This window comes from Chanodichthys erythropterus, chromosome 14 (assembly GCF_024489055.1).
Source record: "Chanodichthys erythropterus isolate Z2021 chromosome 14, ASM2448905v1, whole genome shotgun sequence".
NCBI classification, from domain to species: Eukaryota; Metazoa; Chordata; class Actinopteri; order Cypriniformes; family Xenocyprididae; genus Chanodichthys; species Chanodichthys erythropterus.
Window position 1 is genome coordinate 37,846,732 of NC_090234.1, and position 17,158 is coordinate 37,863,889.

The 17,158-nt window shown below is 36.7% G+C and overlaps 1 protein-coding gene across 1 annotated transcript in view; it reads right to left on the reverse strand.

The window, feature by feature from the left end:
* Positions 1 to 501: 501 nt before the first annotated feature.
* Positions 502 to 17,158, reverse strand: part of LOC137036251 (uncharacterized protein KIAA2012) — a 48,061-nt gene continuing 31,404 nt past the window's right edge. The window contains exons 13-30 of the mRNA XM_067410286.1: positions 16,374 to 16,441; positions 15,668 to 15,760; positions 15,376 to 15,549; positions 14,546 to 14,629; positions 14,354 to 14,446; positions 14,116 to 14,190; positions 13,837 to 13,929; positions 11,885 to 11,977; positions 11,346 to 11,429; positions 11,192 to 11,258; positions 10,754 to 10,964; positions 9,786 to 9,960; positions 9,581 to 9,707; positions 7,882 to 8,327; positions 6,540 to 6,745; positions 6,273 to 6,445; positions 1,720 to 1,939; positions 502 to 1,357 (exon numbers count right to left, since the gene is read on the reverse strand). Coding sequence (XP_067266387.1) covers positions 1,180 to 1,357; positions 1,720 to 1,939; positions 6,273 to 6,445; positions 6,540 to 6,745; positions 7,882 to 8,327; positions 9,581 to 9,707; positions 9,786 to 9,960; positions 10,754 to 10,964; positions 11,192 to 11,258; positions 11,346 to 11,429; positions 11,885 to 11,977; positions 13,837 to 13,929; positions 14,116 to 14,190; positions 14,354 to 14,446; positions 14,546 to 14,629; positions 15,376 to 15,549; positions 15,668 to 15,760; positions 16,374 to 16,441 — 2,660 coding nt within the window. The 3' untranslated portion in view covers positions 502 to 1,179. The remainder of the gene's footprint in view (positions 1,358 to 1,719; positions 1,940 to 6,272; positions 6,446 to 6,539; positions 6,746 to 7,881; positions 8,328 to 9,580; positions 9,708 to 9,785; positions 9,961 to 10,753; positions 10,965 to 11,191; positions 11,259 to 11,345; positions 11,430 to 11,884; positions 11,978 to 13,836; positions 13,930 to 14,115; positions 14,191 to 14,353; positions 14,447 to 14,545; positions 14,630 to 15,375; positions 15,550 to 15,667; positions 15,761 to 16,373; positions 16,442 to 17,158) is intronic.

Consider the following 17,158-nt stretch of genomic DNA (forward strand, 5'->3'; position numbering starts at 1 on the left):
TTAAATTTCGAGAAAAAAGTCAAGATAAAATGTTGAGAATAAACTCGTTAAATTACGAGGGAAAAAGTCATTAAATTACGAGAACAAATTCGTTAAATTTCGAGAAAAAAGTCAAGATAAAATGTTGAGAATAAACTCGTTAAATTACGAGGGAAAAAGTCATTAAATTACGAGAACAAATTCGTTAAATTTCGAGAAAAAAGTCGAGATAAAATGTTGAGAATAAAGTCATAATTTAATGAGTTTATTCTCAACATTTTATCTCGACTTTTTTCTCGAAATTTAATGAGATTTTTTTCTCGTAATTTAACAAGTTTATTCTCAACATTTTATCTCGAATTTTTTCTCGAAATTTAACGACATTCTAATAATTTAACAAATTTGTTCTCGTAATTTAATGACTTTTTTCTCGTAATTTAATGACTTTATTCCCAACATTTTATCTAAACTTTTTTCTTGAAATTTAATGATTTTTTTCTCGAAATTTAACAACTTTAATCTCGAGATGGTTTTATTTTTTTAATTATTGCTTGCCCCAATCCTCTTCCGTATCCAAGACAAGGTGAATTCTGGTTCTTTAAAAGAAAAAAGGTTGTTGAGGGGGTAAATTAAAAGAATAATATTTTGATTTTTGGTTGTTTTAATCATTGTTTAATCATTTAATCATTGGTTTTGCTTAAATCATTGTAAGCCATCTTGAGGCCCCCTTGGAAGTTTGATGAAGGCCCCTAGTGGGCCCTGGACCCCCTGGTTGGAGAACCACTGCTTTATGCAGGATCCTCACATAATTAATCACATGTTGTTGTTGCAGGGCTTGACTCTCCTACAGAAAGTTAATGCCTCAAAATGGTGAACATGATTTCACCAAGTGCCATTATTCCACTTTGAAGTCTTCTATGTAAATGACCTCTGAAATGGTGATTTCAGAGGTCTTTTTTTTTTGCAGATTAGTTTAATGTTCAGGTTTGTTGTATTTATGTAGAACGTCAAACTTCTATACTTTAAAAAAAGAAGAAGAAAAATACAGTTTGAGCAGGCGCAATTCAAAAGTGCTGATAAGATAAAGCGAGATGATGTGAACCAGCAGATTTTCACATGTTTTCACACCTATTGAAACAAGCATTCATGCAGCTTTAAGCGCTGGTGTGGGACTTTACTGCATGAACCCAAAAGAAGGAATCACAGCACATCTTTGAGAGTGTCCTCAGATGTGGGCTCATCCAAGCCAAGCAGCTTCAACAGGGTGAAATAGGAGAAAATCCAGGGACGAGAGATATCCTGTGTCTGCTCCAGCCCTTCTGACTCCACAAAAAGACCCCTGTGAAACTTTAAGTGCTGCTCCAGTGCTGCCCTCTGCCTGTTATCGAGAGAAATACACTATACTTCACATAAAGCTCCTGCAGTTTGAAAAATAGCAATATTATGCTTTAGTGTTTTGTAAGTAAAATTGTAAGCAGATTTTAAATACTTTAAATCATTTTAAATCGTTTTTAACATGTCAAAAGGCACACCTCAACTCAAGCAATCAGATTCATTCACACAAAGCACAACTCATGTAATAACCATGTTTCCCCACAAGTAACTTGTAGTTGTATGTTTCAACCACTAGAAAGCCAAAAGTAACATAGTGCAGCTTTAATGTTCTCACATGTAAGAACCTTAGTTGATGAAACATTGATGGAGATCTGAATGAACATGTTTGTTGCGGTGGTGACATACCTGGCGAACAGCTCAGCCTGCAGTCTGGCCTCCTGTTCAACGTGCATCGCTGCTTCCTCATCCTTCCTCCTCCTCTCCTCAGCAGCTTTCCTTCTCTCCTCCTCCTCCTCCTGCTGTCTTCGCAGGTACTCCAGTCTCTCAGCCTCCTCCATCTCTGACAGCTTCCTGCGCTCCTCCTCCTTCCGAGCTTCCTCTTCCAAACGCTGGCGTTCCAATTCAGCTGAAAATGAGGACAGTCATTCATTCATTTGTTCACTTATTCATAAGGCATTATACTTATGGGATATTTACATTTTAATGTAGTAGGATGTATAATGATATATGTGGTTCTCCACCAAATGAACACTTGCTGCATAGACTGTTGGGTAATAGTCTGCAGGTTTAGCATCAAGGGTGCAGCACAGTGTCCATAAAGTCATTGTGAGCACCCTTTTGAATCATGAAAAATGACCAGTATGGTCTTCATGGACATGTGCAAGTGAAGGACACAAGACCACAAGTGTGCCATTTTTGGGACAGGGCCGTAGTACTGTGGTCAGTATCCTTTTTCTCAAGACTGAAATCCAGACCATGGCCACACGTTTGAAACAGTTGCTCTGTATGTATTAAATCAACAGTAGTGTGTTAACTCATGCAGGCGGCTCTGTTCCAAACCTAGTGAGCTGCTTAAATAGGCAGTGGGCATTCCCTTACAAAAATAAGTACTTCAAGTTCATTTTATTTTAGGGTCCAGCAACCGCAAAGCAACTTGCTAACAACTGTGCAAGAAACCTTGGCAAACGCACGTCAATGCTCAACAAACCACCCAAAACATCCCAACAACCTCGTAGCAAAAACCACTTAGAACATCCTGGGAACCGAATATCAACGCACCGACAATCACCAAAAACATCCTAACACCACAACAACAATGTGCAAAAGATTTACTCCAGAAAATGAAACTTACAATAGAAAATATTTTTATTAAGTAAACATATAAAGTTCAAGTATATTTTTAAGTATGTAGTAAGCAGGGCTTGACATTACCAACTGCCAACCCACCAAATGCGGGTGGATTTCAGCAGTGGCGTGTAACACAGTCACTCCTACTAGCCACTTTGACAGGTTGAATTTTTTTTCACAGGGCTTGAATTTTGCCGTGGGATTGCGTGTAATTTTAGTCATTCCCACATATTTTGTGCTCTCACCCAAAGTGTGCACGCATAAAGCCGCCTCTCAGTACTAAATTGAGTTTGTTTTCACTGCTTATTGCACTTAAACAGTCAAATACACATGAAATAATGTCAAAATGCCAGTCGTGGCAAGGAAGTGAACATAAAAAAAAGTTGAGAAAGAAAACAAATGTGTAACAGTATAACGGATCCGTGAGTCAGGTCTTAAGGTGCGGACACACTGCACTTTTCGTTCCATTGACTTCCATTCAAATGAATGCCAATGCATCAGACCGGAAGCGCAAGCTTGTGAGAAAAATTCAGCATTTCGTCACATTAGTGTGACCGTGGCTTTGACAGAAGCCTAATATACCATGCTACGGAAGAGGATTAGGGCAAGCAATAATAAAAAAATAAAACCATCTCGAGATTAAAGTTGTTCAATTTCAAGAAAAAACTTGTTAAATTTCGAGAAAAATGTTGAAATAAAATGTTGAGAATAAACTCGTTAAATTACGAGAAAAAAGTCATTAAATTTCGAGAAAAAAGTGGAAATAAAATGTTGAGAATAAAGTAATTAAATTACGAGAAAAAAATGATGAGAACAAATTTGTTAAATTATGAAAAAAAGTCGTTAAATTTCGAGAAAAAAAAGTTGAGATAAAATGTAATTTAACAAGTTTATTCTCAACATTTTATTTAGACTTTTTCTCGAAATTTAATGATTTTTTTCTCGAAATTCAACAACTTTAATCTCGAGATGGTTTTATTTTTTTATTATTGCTTGGCCCTAATCCTCTTACATACCATGCGGCCAAATTATGACCTAATACTAAAAAAAAAACTCTATATGGCAGTTTTTCCCCATGGTATCGATGTCCAAATTGTGGCCAGTGAAAATGCTGAGAGGGTACTAACTTTGGAAATCCACTGTGAGCAAAAATGTTTAAGGATTAGTTCACTTTCAAATGAAAATTAGCCCAAGCTTTACTCACCCTCAAGCCGTCCTAGGTGTATATGACTTTCTTTTTTCTAATGACTGGCGAAAGCTCGATATTTGACTTAATAAATTGTTTAAATATGGATATTTTTCTACACAAACTCATCACTTCACTTCAGAAGACCTTTATTAACCCCCGGAGCCATGTGAAGTACATGTTTATGATGGATCATGGATGTGGATGGAAGCACTTTCTTCAGCTCATACTGACTCCCATTCACTGCCATTATAAAGCCTGGATGCATCAGGATATTTATTAATATTTCTCCAATTGTTTTCATCACAAAGAAGAAGGTCATATACACCTAGGATGGCTTGAGGGTGAGTAAAGCTTGGGCTAATTTTCATTTGAAAGTGAACTAATCCTTTAATGTCTAGCCCTGGTAGTAAGTAAACTATCACTGTACTAGTAGTATACTTATAAGTGTATTATTTCAATTCTACTTGGAACTAAACCGGCCCACTTTTTAGTGTATTAAAGTATACTTTTAAGTATACTCTAAGATAACAGTAGTAAAGTACACAACTAGTTTACAGCTATGTTTTTCATTCGTACTGCAACTATACTACAAGTGAACTTTGGTATACTGATAGTTTACTAGTTAAATACTTGTTTTAAATATACAAGTATACTTGTTTTACGTTGTTCTCTTTAAGTGAACTTTAAATTGTACTTATAGTTTACTATTTATATATAATTTTTGCACTTTAAAGAACACTATGTTCATATTTAGGTATTCATTTTTATAATTGAAAAATACGTTCAACTATACTTTAAATCTTTCCCAGCCAACTCCAGCATTTTTGATCATTTTCACAAAACTTTCATGGCCCCCAGAATATTCTGTTGTATGAATTTCTGAACATGTAAATCAAATGAAAGACTGGAGTTTCTGTAAAAAAAAAAAAAAAAAACATGCCTTTTTTATATCAACGTTTGAATGTAGGAAAGTTTCTAAAAAGGGAACATTTTGAACAAAAAAAAAAAAAAAAAGGTGTTTACCGCTACTGATTTAATCATCATTGGCCATTGGCAGCGCGATTTATTGTAGGCCTAATGTTTTTTTCTTCAGTTGGTCAGAACAAAAGTGGCAGACATGTTACTTACTTGTTCAGATGATATTTTCCAATGAAAATTCTTATTTTGGTCATACTTTCAAGACGTAGAATCGGGTGATTCTGAAGTTCAGTATCCACATCGGTGCAGTGTCTGACAGCAAGCATTAGATTCATCCGCGCTGACGAGCTGTGCCGACGCACAACGCACGTACAGATAACTGTTCTGCATATGACTGCAATTGCAGGTTTCAAACAGAGATGGCGACAAAGAGGAAAAATGGCGGACTGCAGCTTTAAATTAAGTATACTAATAGCACACTTGAATAAACTTTTTTGTAAAGGTTGGCAGGCCCAGAATGCACAATTCAACAAATCCAAATCATGCACAAGGTAATATGTTGATAAAAGGTAATCATTCAGTTTTTAAAAACATTGATTTTAAAAAAAGTAAGTCGTATTTTCAGGTTGAGCATTGACTTGGTAGCTTAGCAACATGCTAATGTCAAACTTTATTCAAAATCAATTTTGAGTCTGTTTATATGACAATGAGAGGCTGTCTGTAGAGTGTTCCCCTTGTTTGTTTCTGTGATGGCGAGAATACAGAGGCAGTTCACACAGAACATGTTTTTGCATTCCACACGTCTTTTGCAGCGTCTCGGTCATGAGACGACTTTCTGAAAACACAGACGCCGCTCAAGTTATACGAAGTTCAACTTTAAAAAAAACATGTTTTTAAACCTTGAGTGAAAAAGTTTGTGAAATTTGTGAAATGCAAGGCAGTGGAATGAAAAAATGCGAGGTCTTTGCAACTTGCATTCCAAAAATCCTTTTTTTTTTCACATTTCACCGCATCTCGTTTATTTAACGTCACAGCTTTTCTTGTTTCTCTTTTTTTATGTAAACTACTGATAGTACACGTTTGATTGTTGCGCTTTGCATCTTTTGCAGCATCTCACACAACACATCTTTTTTCCCCTTTATTTTAACATGACAAAACAAAGAACATGGATCATAGTTCACCACAAGTGCATTCCAACACAAACTACAGATACATGTAAAAAATATTAAAAGCCTCATATTTGCATCAAATGATTTCTAAAAATGCATTTATTTTATTTCACTGCCCTGTGTCTTGCATTTTTTAAATCAAAATCACGTTCTGTGTGAATCAGCTCTTAGAAGGCAGCTGTTTATGTAGGGAATAGCAGCTTGCTAGGATTTGAAACATAGTCATTATCTTGATTCAGATCTTGTAGTAAGTTTTCACAGTAGTGTCACTCTCAAAGAGATTTCACTCTTAAGGACCCCAACCAATCAGAGACCATTACTGCACGGATATTTACCAGCCTGCCGTTTCTCCTCTTCCTGTCTTTCTCTCTGAAGCCGTTCCAGCAGCCTCCTCTTCTCCTCCTGTCGTCTTCTTTCTCTGTCCTTCTCTGCTTGCTCTCTTCTCTGCCTCTCCATCTCCTCCTCTTGTCTTCTTCGTCTTTCATCTTCTTCTCTAATCTTCCGTAACCTGCATATATCACAGTGATATTTCCTTTCCAGTGTCTGCAGGATATAGTTTTTCGTTACAGTATTTGTTTCCAAAAAGCAGTGACGCATTGTACCTCGCTTCCTCGGCTCTCTTCCTCTGTTCTTCTTCCAGTTCCATCCTCATCCTCTCTTCTGTCGCCTCTTTTTCTTGCTGTCTCTTCTTTTCCTCCTCTCTCTCCCTCCGTTTTTTCTCCACCTCCAGACGACGGCGCTCGGCCTTTTCAGCCAGCGCTGCAGCTTTTTTGTCTGTTTGGTTAGTGGACACCTCGCTGCTTTTAACCTAATAGTCAAATCAATGATAGGGTTATGAATATCACAATAACATGATTTACCATTATTTATAAGTACTTAAGCAATATCACGCATGAACAAGAGTGCTGATATTCAGATGAACAGCACAACTGCCAATGTGATATTACTTATAAATTGTTCAATGAAAAAGGTTCTAGAGTTAAATTTCTCATTAATTTTCTGCATACAGGAACTGTTTTTTATAACTTTTAAAGACAACCTTTTTAGGCCAAGCTACAAGGTTGTTAATCAATGATATATGCTTCTGATGAAGCCATCAGCCTTCCTTATTTCAACTTAATTATAAAAAACAAGTTCAACAGCAAAATTTCTAGTGAAAAAGAAAAAAAAATTACCCATGATTCTGTAAAGAAATATCCACCAATCAGAGAAAACAAATTGTGCGACAAGCAAATAATGTGAAAAGAGCTCTTTAGCACCCACCCACTGCCATGAAGCTTTGCAAAAGACGTAATGGGAAAATTATTTCCAGAACCAAAGCTGCTGAAAAAGTGGGCGAGCACTATTAGGCACTCTATATTGAGTAAATTTCGTTCAAGACACGGTATTTGCAGTTACTTTTAATGTCTAAGTTTGCTCTATCAATGCAAATAGTTCAAAATGAAGTAAAATCAGAGTCGCAACACTGTGCAACGGTGGTATTTTGTTCCTGTGTTTATTACCGAAACGGTTAAGTAAACTATTCAATGACTCACTTATTTCATTCCTGAATAAATCAGTATGCTTGAACAAACTGATGAATGAAAGATTTGTTGACTCATTTATAAAGTCTGTCACTTGTCGCCAACTACTGTTACTGCAGTCAGTCACTGTAAAATCCTCACTAATGCACTAACAGTCTGATATATTATCCGAGTGTATACAATTGTATAGATGAGGGCTAGCCAGTCCCTCTCCTGGAGGGCTACCATCCTGCAGAGTTTATCTCCAACTGTAATCAGACACACCTGAACCACCTAATTAAAGTGCTCAGGATTACTTGAAAACAACAGCCAATTGTGTCTGAGCAGGGTTGGAACTGAAGCCTGCAGGAAGGTAGCCCTCCAGGAGCAGGGTTGGCTACCCCTGGTATAGATATCTAGCTGTTGAATGAGAAATACTCACATCACTGCCTGTCTCAGATTTAGTGGGGTCTGAGGCAGGAGGGTGTTCTGACTGAGGAGGCAGGTGGATGAGAGACAGGGGTGCTGGGCTGCACGGGCCGCAGTGGGCTGCCACCCCCATTGAGGTGGCTCTGATGGAGTTCTGTGAGAGTTTGTGAATGCTGGCATCTGAACGTGCTGTAATGAGTGAGTGCTGCGATCTGTGAGTGCTGTAAGCTGATCTGGGAGAGTCCTCATGTGCTTCATGTGTGTCTGTACTCTCTGAGTCTGTATCAGCATCCATGTCATCCCCAGAGTCAATATAGTTTTGTTCTTGTGTGTTCGCAGTGTTTTGTAGTTGGTCATCCTCTGTGTCGTGAGTTGTCACCTCTCTCTGAATGGTCATCTGTCTCTCAGGCTCATCCAGTGGATTTGCCATCCATTCAGCTTCCTGTGGCCGAGGTTTTCCTGAAACAAATGCATTAAAATTAGATTTTCTTTGACATGTTCTTAATTTTTTCAGTTAATGAAATGTTTTCTGTTGAAGAAAACATGATTGCTGTCTTAAAACCTGATGAGCTGCCTCTAACAAACATAAAATATTCACTACTGTTCAAAAGTTTGGGGTCTGTAAAATTGTTTAAAGGTTTTTGAAAGAAGCCTCTTATGCTCACCAAGGCTGCCGTTTTAATAACAAATGCAGTAAAAATAGAAATATTGTGAAATAGTATTACAATTTAAAATAACTGTTTTCTGTTATATATATATATATATATATATATATATATATATATATTCCTGTGATGGCAAAACTTGATTTTCAGCATCATTACTTCAGTCTTCAGTGTCACATGATCCTTCAAAAATCAATCTAATATTCTGATTTGGTGCTTTAATATTTATTATTATTATTATCGAAACAGTTGTGCTGCTTAATATTTTTCCATCTATAATGAATGGAACATTTATTTGAAATTAAGATTTTTTTTTTAAATAAATGTTTTAACATTATAAATGTCTTTGCTTTCAATTTAATGTATCCTTGCTGAATCAATTATATAAAAAAAAACATAGTATACACACACTCTAAAAAATGCTGGGTTAAAAACAACCCAAGTTGGGTTGAAAATGGACAAACCCAGCAGTTGGGTTAAATGTTTGCCCAACCTGCTGGGTAGTTTTATTTAAACCAACTATTGTTTAAAAATTGCTATATGGCTAGCTTAACATGAACCCAAAATATTTGGGAAATTAAAAACCAGATGCAATTAGAGACAACAATAATAGACAAAAGGTGAATGTTTATTAATAAGCTTTCATATTTTATTAATATAAATTTAATAGTTTAATAGTTTATTAATAGAAATGTATTAATAAGCAATTTAATAAATGTTTATTGTTTAATAATTATTCATTGAACATTAATAAATGTTCATTTCCAACATACTTTGGGTTATTTTTAATTAAGCAATACAGTAATTTTTAAACAATAGTTGAGTTAAATACAACTACCCAGCAGGTTGGGCAAACATTTAACCCTACCGCGGGGTTAAAACAACCCAATTGCTGGGTTTGTCCATTTTCAACCCAACTTGGGTTGTTTTTAACCCAGCATTTTTTAGAGTGTATAAAAGTGTACATAAAATCAGTTTATTTATAATTATTTTAAACTATTAATGTAAAACTTCATGATGTCTTTAATTATCTCAACATAAACTCACCTACAACAAATGCTGGTTGACCCTTTTTCTTCTTTATAATTTTAACTATTGAGTTCTGGGCTTTTTTAGGCTCTTCCTTTTCTTCTTCAGCCTCTTCTATTTTCTGTTTTTCTGTTTTCTTTTTCTTCTGCAGATTGAGTGCACATTATAACAATTATAAGGCGTATAAAATAAATAAGAGCATATGGACTAGTATGTGACTCACTTTCTTAGAGGTAGAAGTGGTATCGTCGGGGACACTGGTATTCTGGGTCTCAATGTCTTTATGAATTTGAACAGTCTTCCCCTTTGATTTGACTGTTTGCTTATTAAGCTTTTTATTTTTCTTTACTTTCTGTTCCGCATCTTCTCTTCCACCTGTGTTCTTTGAATGACCCATGCTGTCAAAAATAACAACAAAGGATATCAAATATAATTGGGAATCGACTGGAGGACAGAGTCGGAAGTCTGGTGTTGGGGTTAAGATATAGCCCAGACGGAGTGAGGTAGGGAGTGAGAGAGATTTACTGATAAGAGCTCAGATGTGAAGCGATACCCTAATCTCCTCTCGGCTTTCTCACTGCTCACAGGGCCTGGGAAGGGTTCGGGCTGAAATCTGAGCTGCAATCAAAGAGCGCCAGAGACCGGGATGGATGGAGTGACGAGAGAGGAATGCAAACAGTGATTAGACAGGATATTAATGAGTCCCTAAAACCTTGGAGCCAGGCTGTTTGACCTCTGTCTGACCTCTGACTTGATGTCTCAACCTGCTTTGTGTATGTCCAAAACACAACGGGAATGCAAGCGGGCTGATGATTGAAGAGGTAAAAACTGATGAAGCGACGGAAAGCGAGAGGGAGGAGTTCAGGGAAATTAAAAAGACGTTTAGGGGATTGATTGACCATTAATTAGAAAAAGCACTGGGTCGTATTTGTTATTATAAAAGCCGTCTAACCCTCTCTGATAAACTATAATTATTAACTCTAACTGCCAGTATTTTGTTACCGTTTCACTCTGACCGGGTCACAATTTAGCACAACAATATAAACATTTGCAACATAATGCAATCCCTTATTTGGATAGAGGGTTTACATTCAAATACACAAGCATGTCAATCATGCTTACTGGTCCTGGACATACAGAATTTATAAACACAAACACAAGAGCACAACATGACATGTGACTGACACTCACTCTGCCTCCATCGGTAATCCTGTCTGGATTTCTGTCTGTCCTTCAGGAGACAGAGACTCTGGTGAATGTGCCCTGGGAGAGAAATGTGTTGATTTTGGACTGATAGCAGGCGCAGCACCTTTGGTCTTCTTTGACCCCCGTGTCACCCCTGTTTCCGGCTGTAAAGTTGTCTTAACTTTTCGGTTTCTTTGCACCCTAGTGGCCTCTTCTCCTGTGGGCAGAGTCACATCTATTTACTGTTACTGCGGTGAATATACAGAGACGTTTATGCAAAACACTTAATGGATTTGAAGCAAGTAAATGCAAGAATGGTTCTTGCTCTGTTCTTTTGGGTGGTAAACAGAGTCTACTCAGACTGTAAAATATAGGGCAGAGTTTGGATATCAGATCAGCACCATTGCTCTTTATGTTGCTGTGTTGAGCTGTAACTCAGGTTACCGGTTTTGTTGAGCTGGTGAGTTGTGGAGCTGCTCATTTCCTCTAATCTCTCCTCAGGTAAATAGACCTTGAGAGAGACGGGATAAGACTTAAAACAGGTGTTAATGGATAACTTATAATCGCATGCTACATGTTATACCAGAGGAAGAATTACCTGGGCTTCCTGAATTATTTCACTGTCAGAGCTGAAACAATCCTCCATCCTCCTGGCTTTAGTCTGTTTTGCAAGTGATCTGATCTTAATCAGAAAACATTATCGCTCTTACACTACCGTTCAAATAATTGTTTTAATATATATATTTTTTAAATATATTAATTCTTTTATTTAGCAAGGATCCAATGAATTGAACAAAAGTGACACTAAAGACATTTATAATGTTAAAATAAAATTTATTACTTTTAATTTATCAAAGGATCCTGAAAAAAAAACATTTTAAATTGTAATAATATATCACAATATTACTATTTTTTCTGTATTTTTGATCAAATAAATGATTAAATTATATTGACTCAAACTGTTGAATGATAGTATATTTTATTGTGATTTCTTCTAAATCAGTTAAAATTCTTTCAAATCGGTTGGAACTCTATAGTTCAAGTGTTGATTTAGGCTTCATAGATTTTAATGACATTAAGTTAATCAGTTTTATAATAGTGTACTACATGATATATAAGTAAAATAGGAAGATTTACCTGTGCTTCCTGAATTATTTCACTGTCAGCATCTACACAATCCTCCATCCTCTTGGCTTTAGTCTGCTTTGCACGGGATCTGACCTTAATCACCTACAGAAAACATTAATCGCTCTTACAAAAAAAAAAACATTTCTGAAAAAAAAACATTTTAAATTGTAATAATATATCACAATATTAGTATTTTTTCTGTATTTTTGATCAAATAAATGATTAAATTATATTGATTCAAACTGTTGAATGATAGTATATTTCATTGTGATTTCTTCTAAATCAGTTAAAATTCTTCAAAATCGTTTGGAACTCTATAGTTCAAGTGCTGAATGGTAGCAAGTTGGTTTAGGCTTCATAGATTATGATGACATTATGTTTTATAATAGTGTACTACATGATATACAGGTGCTGGTCATATAATTAGAATATCATGAAAAGGTTTTTTCATTTTTTAATTGTAAATTATTTTAGAAAATGAAACTTTCATTTATACTAGATTCCCTACATGTAAAGTAAAACATTTCAAAAGTTTTTTTTTTTTTTTTTTTTTTTTTTTTTTTTGTTGATTAGAGCTCACAGCTAATGAAAGTCCAAAATCCAGTATCTCAAAATATTAGAATATTAGAATATTTACATTTGAGTTTCATTAAACGACCATCCCTACAGTATAAATTCCAGGTATCTCTTGTTCTTTGAAACCACACTAATGGGGAAGACTGCTGACTTGGCACTGGTCCAGGAGACAATCACTGACACCCTCCACAAAGAGAGTAAGTCACAGATGGTCATTACTGAATGTGGTGGCTGTTTACAGAGTGATGTATCAAAGCATATTAAATGCAAAGTTGACTAAAAGGAAGAAATTGGGTAGGCAAAGGTGCACAAGCAACAGGGATGACCGCAAGATTGAGAATACTGTCAAATAAAGCCGATTCAAACACTTGGGAGAGCTTCACAATGAGTCAAATGAAGCCGGAGTCAGCGCATCAAGAGTCACCACACTCAGACATCTTCAGGAAAAGGACTACCAAGCCACTTCTGAAACAGAAACAACGTCAGAAGCATCTTACCTGGGCTAAGGAGAAAAAGAACTGGACAGTGAACAGTGGTCGAAAGTCCTCTTTTCAGATAAAAGTAAATTTTGCATTTCATGTTGAAATCATGGTCCCAGAGTCTTAAGGAAGACTGGAGAGGCACAGAATCCAAGCTGCTTGAAGTCTAGTGGGAAGTTTCTGAAGTTAGTAATGATTTGGGGGGCCGTGACATCTGCTGGTGTTGGTCCATTGTGTTTTATCAAGTGCAAAGTCAATGCAGCCATCTTCCAGGAGATTTTGGAGCACTTTATGCTTCCATCTGCTGACAAGCTTTATGGAGATGCTGATTTCCTTTTCCAGCAGGACTTTAGCACCTACCCACAGTGCAAAAACCACTTCCAAGTGGTTTGCTGACCATGATATTACTGTGCTTTATTGGCCAGCCAACATGCCTGACCCCTGAATCTACGGGATATTTTCAAGAGAAAGATGAGAAACAGTCGATCCAACAATATACAGATGATCTGAAGGCTCAACAGTGCCGCAGCAGTGCCACAGGCTGATCACTTCCATGCCACACTTCACTGATGCTGTAATTTGTGCTAGGAGCAAGTCATTTGCTGTAATATGTGCTGCCGACCAAGTATTGAGTGTACAAATGAACATACTTTAAAGAACTTGGAACTTTTCTGCTTTGAAAATCCATTTTTTGATTGATCTTAGGAAATATTCTAATATTTTGAGATACTGGATTTTGGACTTTCATGAGCTGTACTGTACTGAAATGTTTTACTTTACATGTGGGGAATCTAGAATATATGAAAGTTTCATTTTTTTAAATAATTTACAATAAAAGAAATGAACTTTTTCACGATATTCTAATTATATGACCAGCACCTGTATAAGTAAAATAGGAAGATTTACCTGTGTCTCCTGGATTATTTCACTGTCAGCATCTACACAGTCCTCCTTTCTCTTGGCATTACTCTGCTTTGCACGGGATCTGGCCTTAAACACCTACAGAAAACAATATATCACATATTTTGAGTTTGTTATTCCATCTAAAATTGTCACTCTTAGGTCCGCTGGTCTGAAGATGGTTTAGGCTTCACAGATTATTAAGACATCCTGGCTGCAGAGATTGAAGGTGACCAATCTCATAATACTGTACTAAACAAGAACAGGTGGAAGAGAAAGACTCACCTGTGCCTCCTGAATTATGTCATTGTCAGCGTCTAAAAAATCCTTCTGCTTTACACTTGATCTGCCCTTAGACACCTATAGAAAACAGCACTTTACTTATTTTGAGTTTGTTATCTCCACTTAATTCTCAAGTATTTAGGTCAACTACTCTAAAGATAGTTTAGACTTCGCAGATTATTAAGACTTTCTAGCTGCAGAGGTTGAAGGTCACCAATCTAATAATAACTTTCTAACTCACCTCTGCCTCCTGAATTATTTCACAGTCAGCATCTAAACAATCATCCTTCCTCTTGGCAGTAGTCCGTTTTGCACGTGATCTGGCCTTAAACACCTACAGAAAACAGCATCTCTCATATTTTATTGTGATTTCCACAAAACCAGTCATTTGTTTGTAACAAATCACATAATGTGCTAAAAGAGGAAGACTCACCTTTTCTTGAATTATCTGACAGTCTAAATCATCCTGATCATCTTCTGCATTATTCTGTCGTGTGTGGACTTTCATCCTAAACACCTACAGAAAAGATTCACACAAGTGATAGTAGTGATAGTTCCTGTTTATAATAGTATTCCAGTGACTTATTGCTTCAGGATGCTGATCTTACTGTTGCATTGTTTTGTAGATAGTTGGAAGTGTAATGCAGAGGGAATTTTAAAGAGGCCATATTACGCCATTTTTTAAAATCTTGATTTTGTTTTTTGGGATCTGCTAGAATAGGTTTTCATGCTTGAATGTTCAAAAAACATTTATTTTACATTGTTGCAGGCAGCCCCTCTTTTCTCAATCTGTCAGAAACGCTCTGTTTCCTCCAAAAAGCACAATGTGATCAGCTGGACCAGTGTGTTGTGATTGATCAACTGCTTTGAGTGTGTTTCGGAAATATCAAGGCCCTTACAATAAACTGCAAGTTTCAACACACTAATGCAACTCAACCAGGCCTCGCCTCCTTTTTTTTTTGCACACATCATGGGCGGGAATTATTTAAATGAGGTATACTGTGACGTGTACATTCCTGGAAGAAAACTCAAGGCTACAATCAGGCATTTTAGGGAGTTCAGAAGCAGTGCCTACTGATATAGAGAATAACTCCCTTTGGAGTAGACTTTGTGTTTTGCAGACTTTTTTCATACTCAAACAGCAACATTACACAATAAAGAAAGTAAAAAAAGAATAAAAGGAAGAAAGCATAATAGGTTCTCTTTAAATGAGATAAAGTCATACATGTTTGGAAGGACATGATGATATGAAATGAGACTCACCTGCGCATTATTAACAAGTTTATTGTCAGAGCCTAAAAAATCCTCCTCATTCTCATCCACCTCTTCTTCCTCTTCTTCTTCTTCTTCTCCCCCTCCCAGTTCTTCTTCCTCTTCTTCTTCTTCTTCTTCTTCCTCCTCTTCATTAGTCTCTGCAGGAGTGTTGACCTTAAACACCTACAGAAAGCAGCATCTCACCATTTATTTGTGATTTTTCATAAAATATTATCCTGAAATTCCTCAGAGGTCAGCATTGATTTGATATTCAGCAAAATACAGGTGTAAAAAGCCTCACCTGTGTCTTCCGGACTGTTTTATTGTAGGAACCTAATGGATGCTGCTTATTCTTAGTATTAGTTTTCTCTGCAAGTTGACTGACCTTAAACGGCTATAAAAAAAAACACCACAAATATTTTGTGATTTTCACAAAACCAATTATCCTGAAAAATTTCTAGATGTTTTCAGGCTCATAGATCATCAAGGCTTTCTGGCCAGAAGATGCAGTAAAGATCAAAAGTTAAAGAGAACGTCTGATGGCGCTAAGTTTTTGTGTTTTTGCCATCGCTCTGCACAATGTTAAGGACCACAGGGGTGGAAAACTTCTCTGGTGCCAAAAAAGCACTTAGAAGTGTCCTTGAATTCTCAAAGAAGACAAAATCAATAGATTGCACCTTACATGTAGCTTGATTAATAACAACAAACTAATGATCAGCACATGCTGTGCTCTGCACAGAAGTATAATAATATTAATTGAGAAGACAAGAATGCTGGCTTTGTCTGTGTAATGGAAATGTCATTAATCTGGGAACAGAACTGGCTTTCATTCAAAGGGATTAATCTGACTGCTATATTGAGGTGGAGTGCATTGAACTGTAGTTCATGGTTAATTCTTTCTTTCTCACTGTGAAATATTTCATACTAGATTATAAATGTGTCTCTCTGACTCGCAGCAGATATAGTGAGATGTTGTGAGATCCAAGCAGGATTGCTTGAGGTCATACCTTATGACTAGAGTCAGGCTGTTCCATGTTAGAAGTAGTTTCTTCAGTAGTACTTGTGGCGACTTCCTCTGCAAACAGATATATAAATATTTGGACATCTAAATACAATTAGAAAGATGACAAATTGTTGCAGCCTGTGTTCTGTAAAATGGAAGTCATGCTGCATCCTGGGGGGTTACTTACAATTTTGGAAATGTAATTACGTGTTAAGTAAGTTAAGTAAGTGCTTCTTCTAAAAGTGGTTCTTGGCTCGTAATCATTGGGGAACCACTTTAGGTGCTATGTAGCATCTTTAAAGGTGCTCTACTACAGTACCATATTGCATTTTGTGTCATATCGCATTTTACTTCTTCAACAAAAATGATGCTAAACAGCACCAACAGTGGTTCTTTGGCTCATAAAGAACCTTTAAAGGGGCTTAACAGGTTCTTTGTATGGCAGTGGTGCTATATAGCACCTTAATCACCGCAAAGAACCACTGAAGAACTGCTGAAGAACCATACTAGGGGCTTAACAGATTCTCTATAGTAGCAGTGATATATTTGCCTGGAAAATCCAGCCTCACCACTGTACCAGCAGATGAGTCTGGTCGGCCATTGAATCAATTCGATTTCTAGGGCGGAGCAAATCTGAACAAACAGGAAGCGGAGTAAACCAATCAGAGAAGGGCGGATATGACGATAGCAAAGCGACAAGAGAGTCAACAGCGAAAAGTCATTTAAAACTGAATTTGCGGCTGAATAGAACAAACTCTCGGGTCTCCCGTGCGCAATCTTTGTTGATAT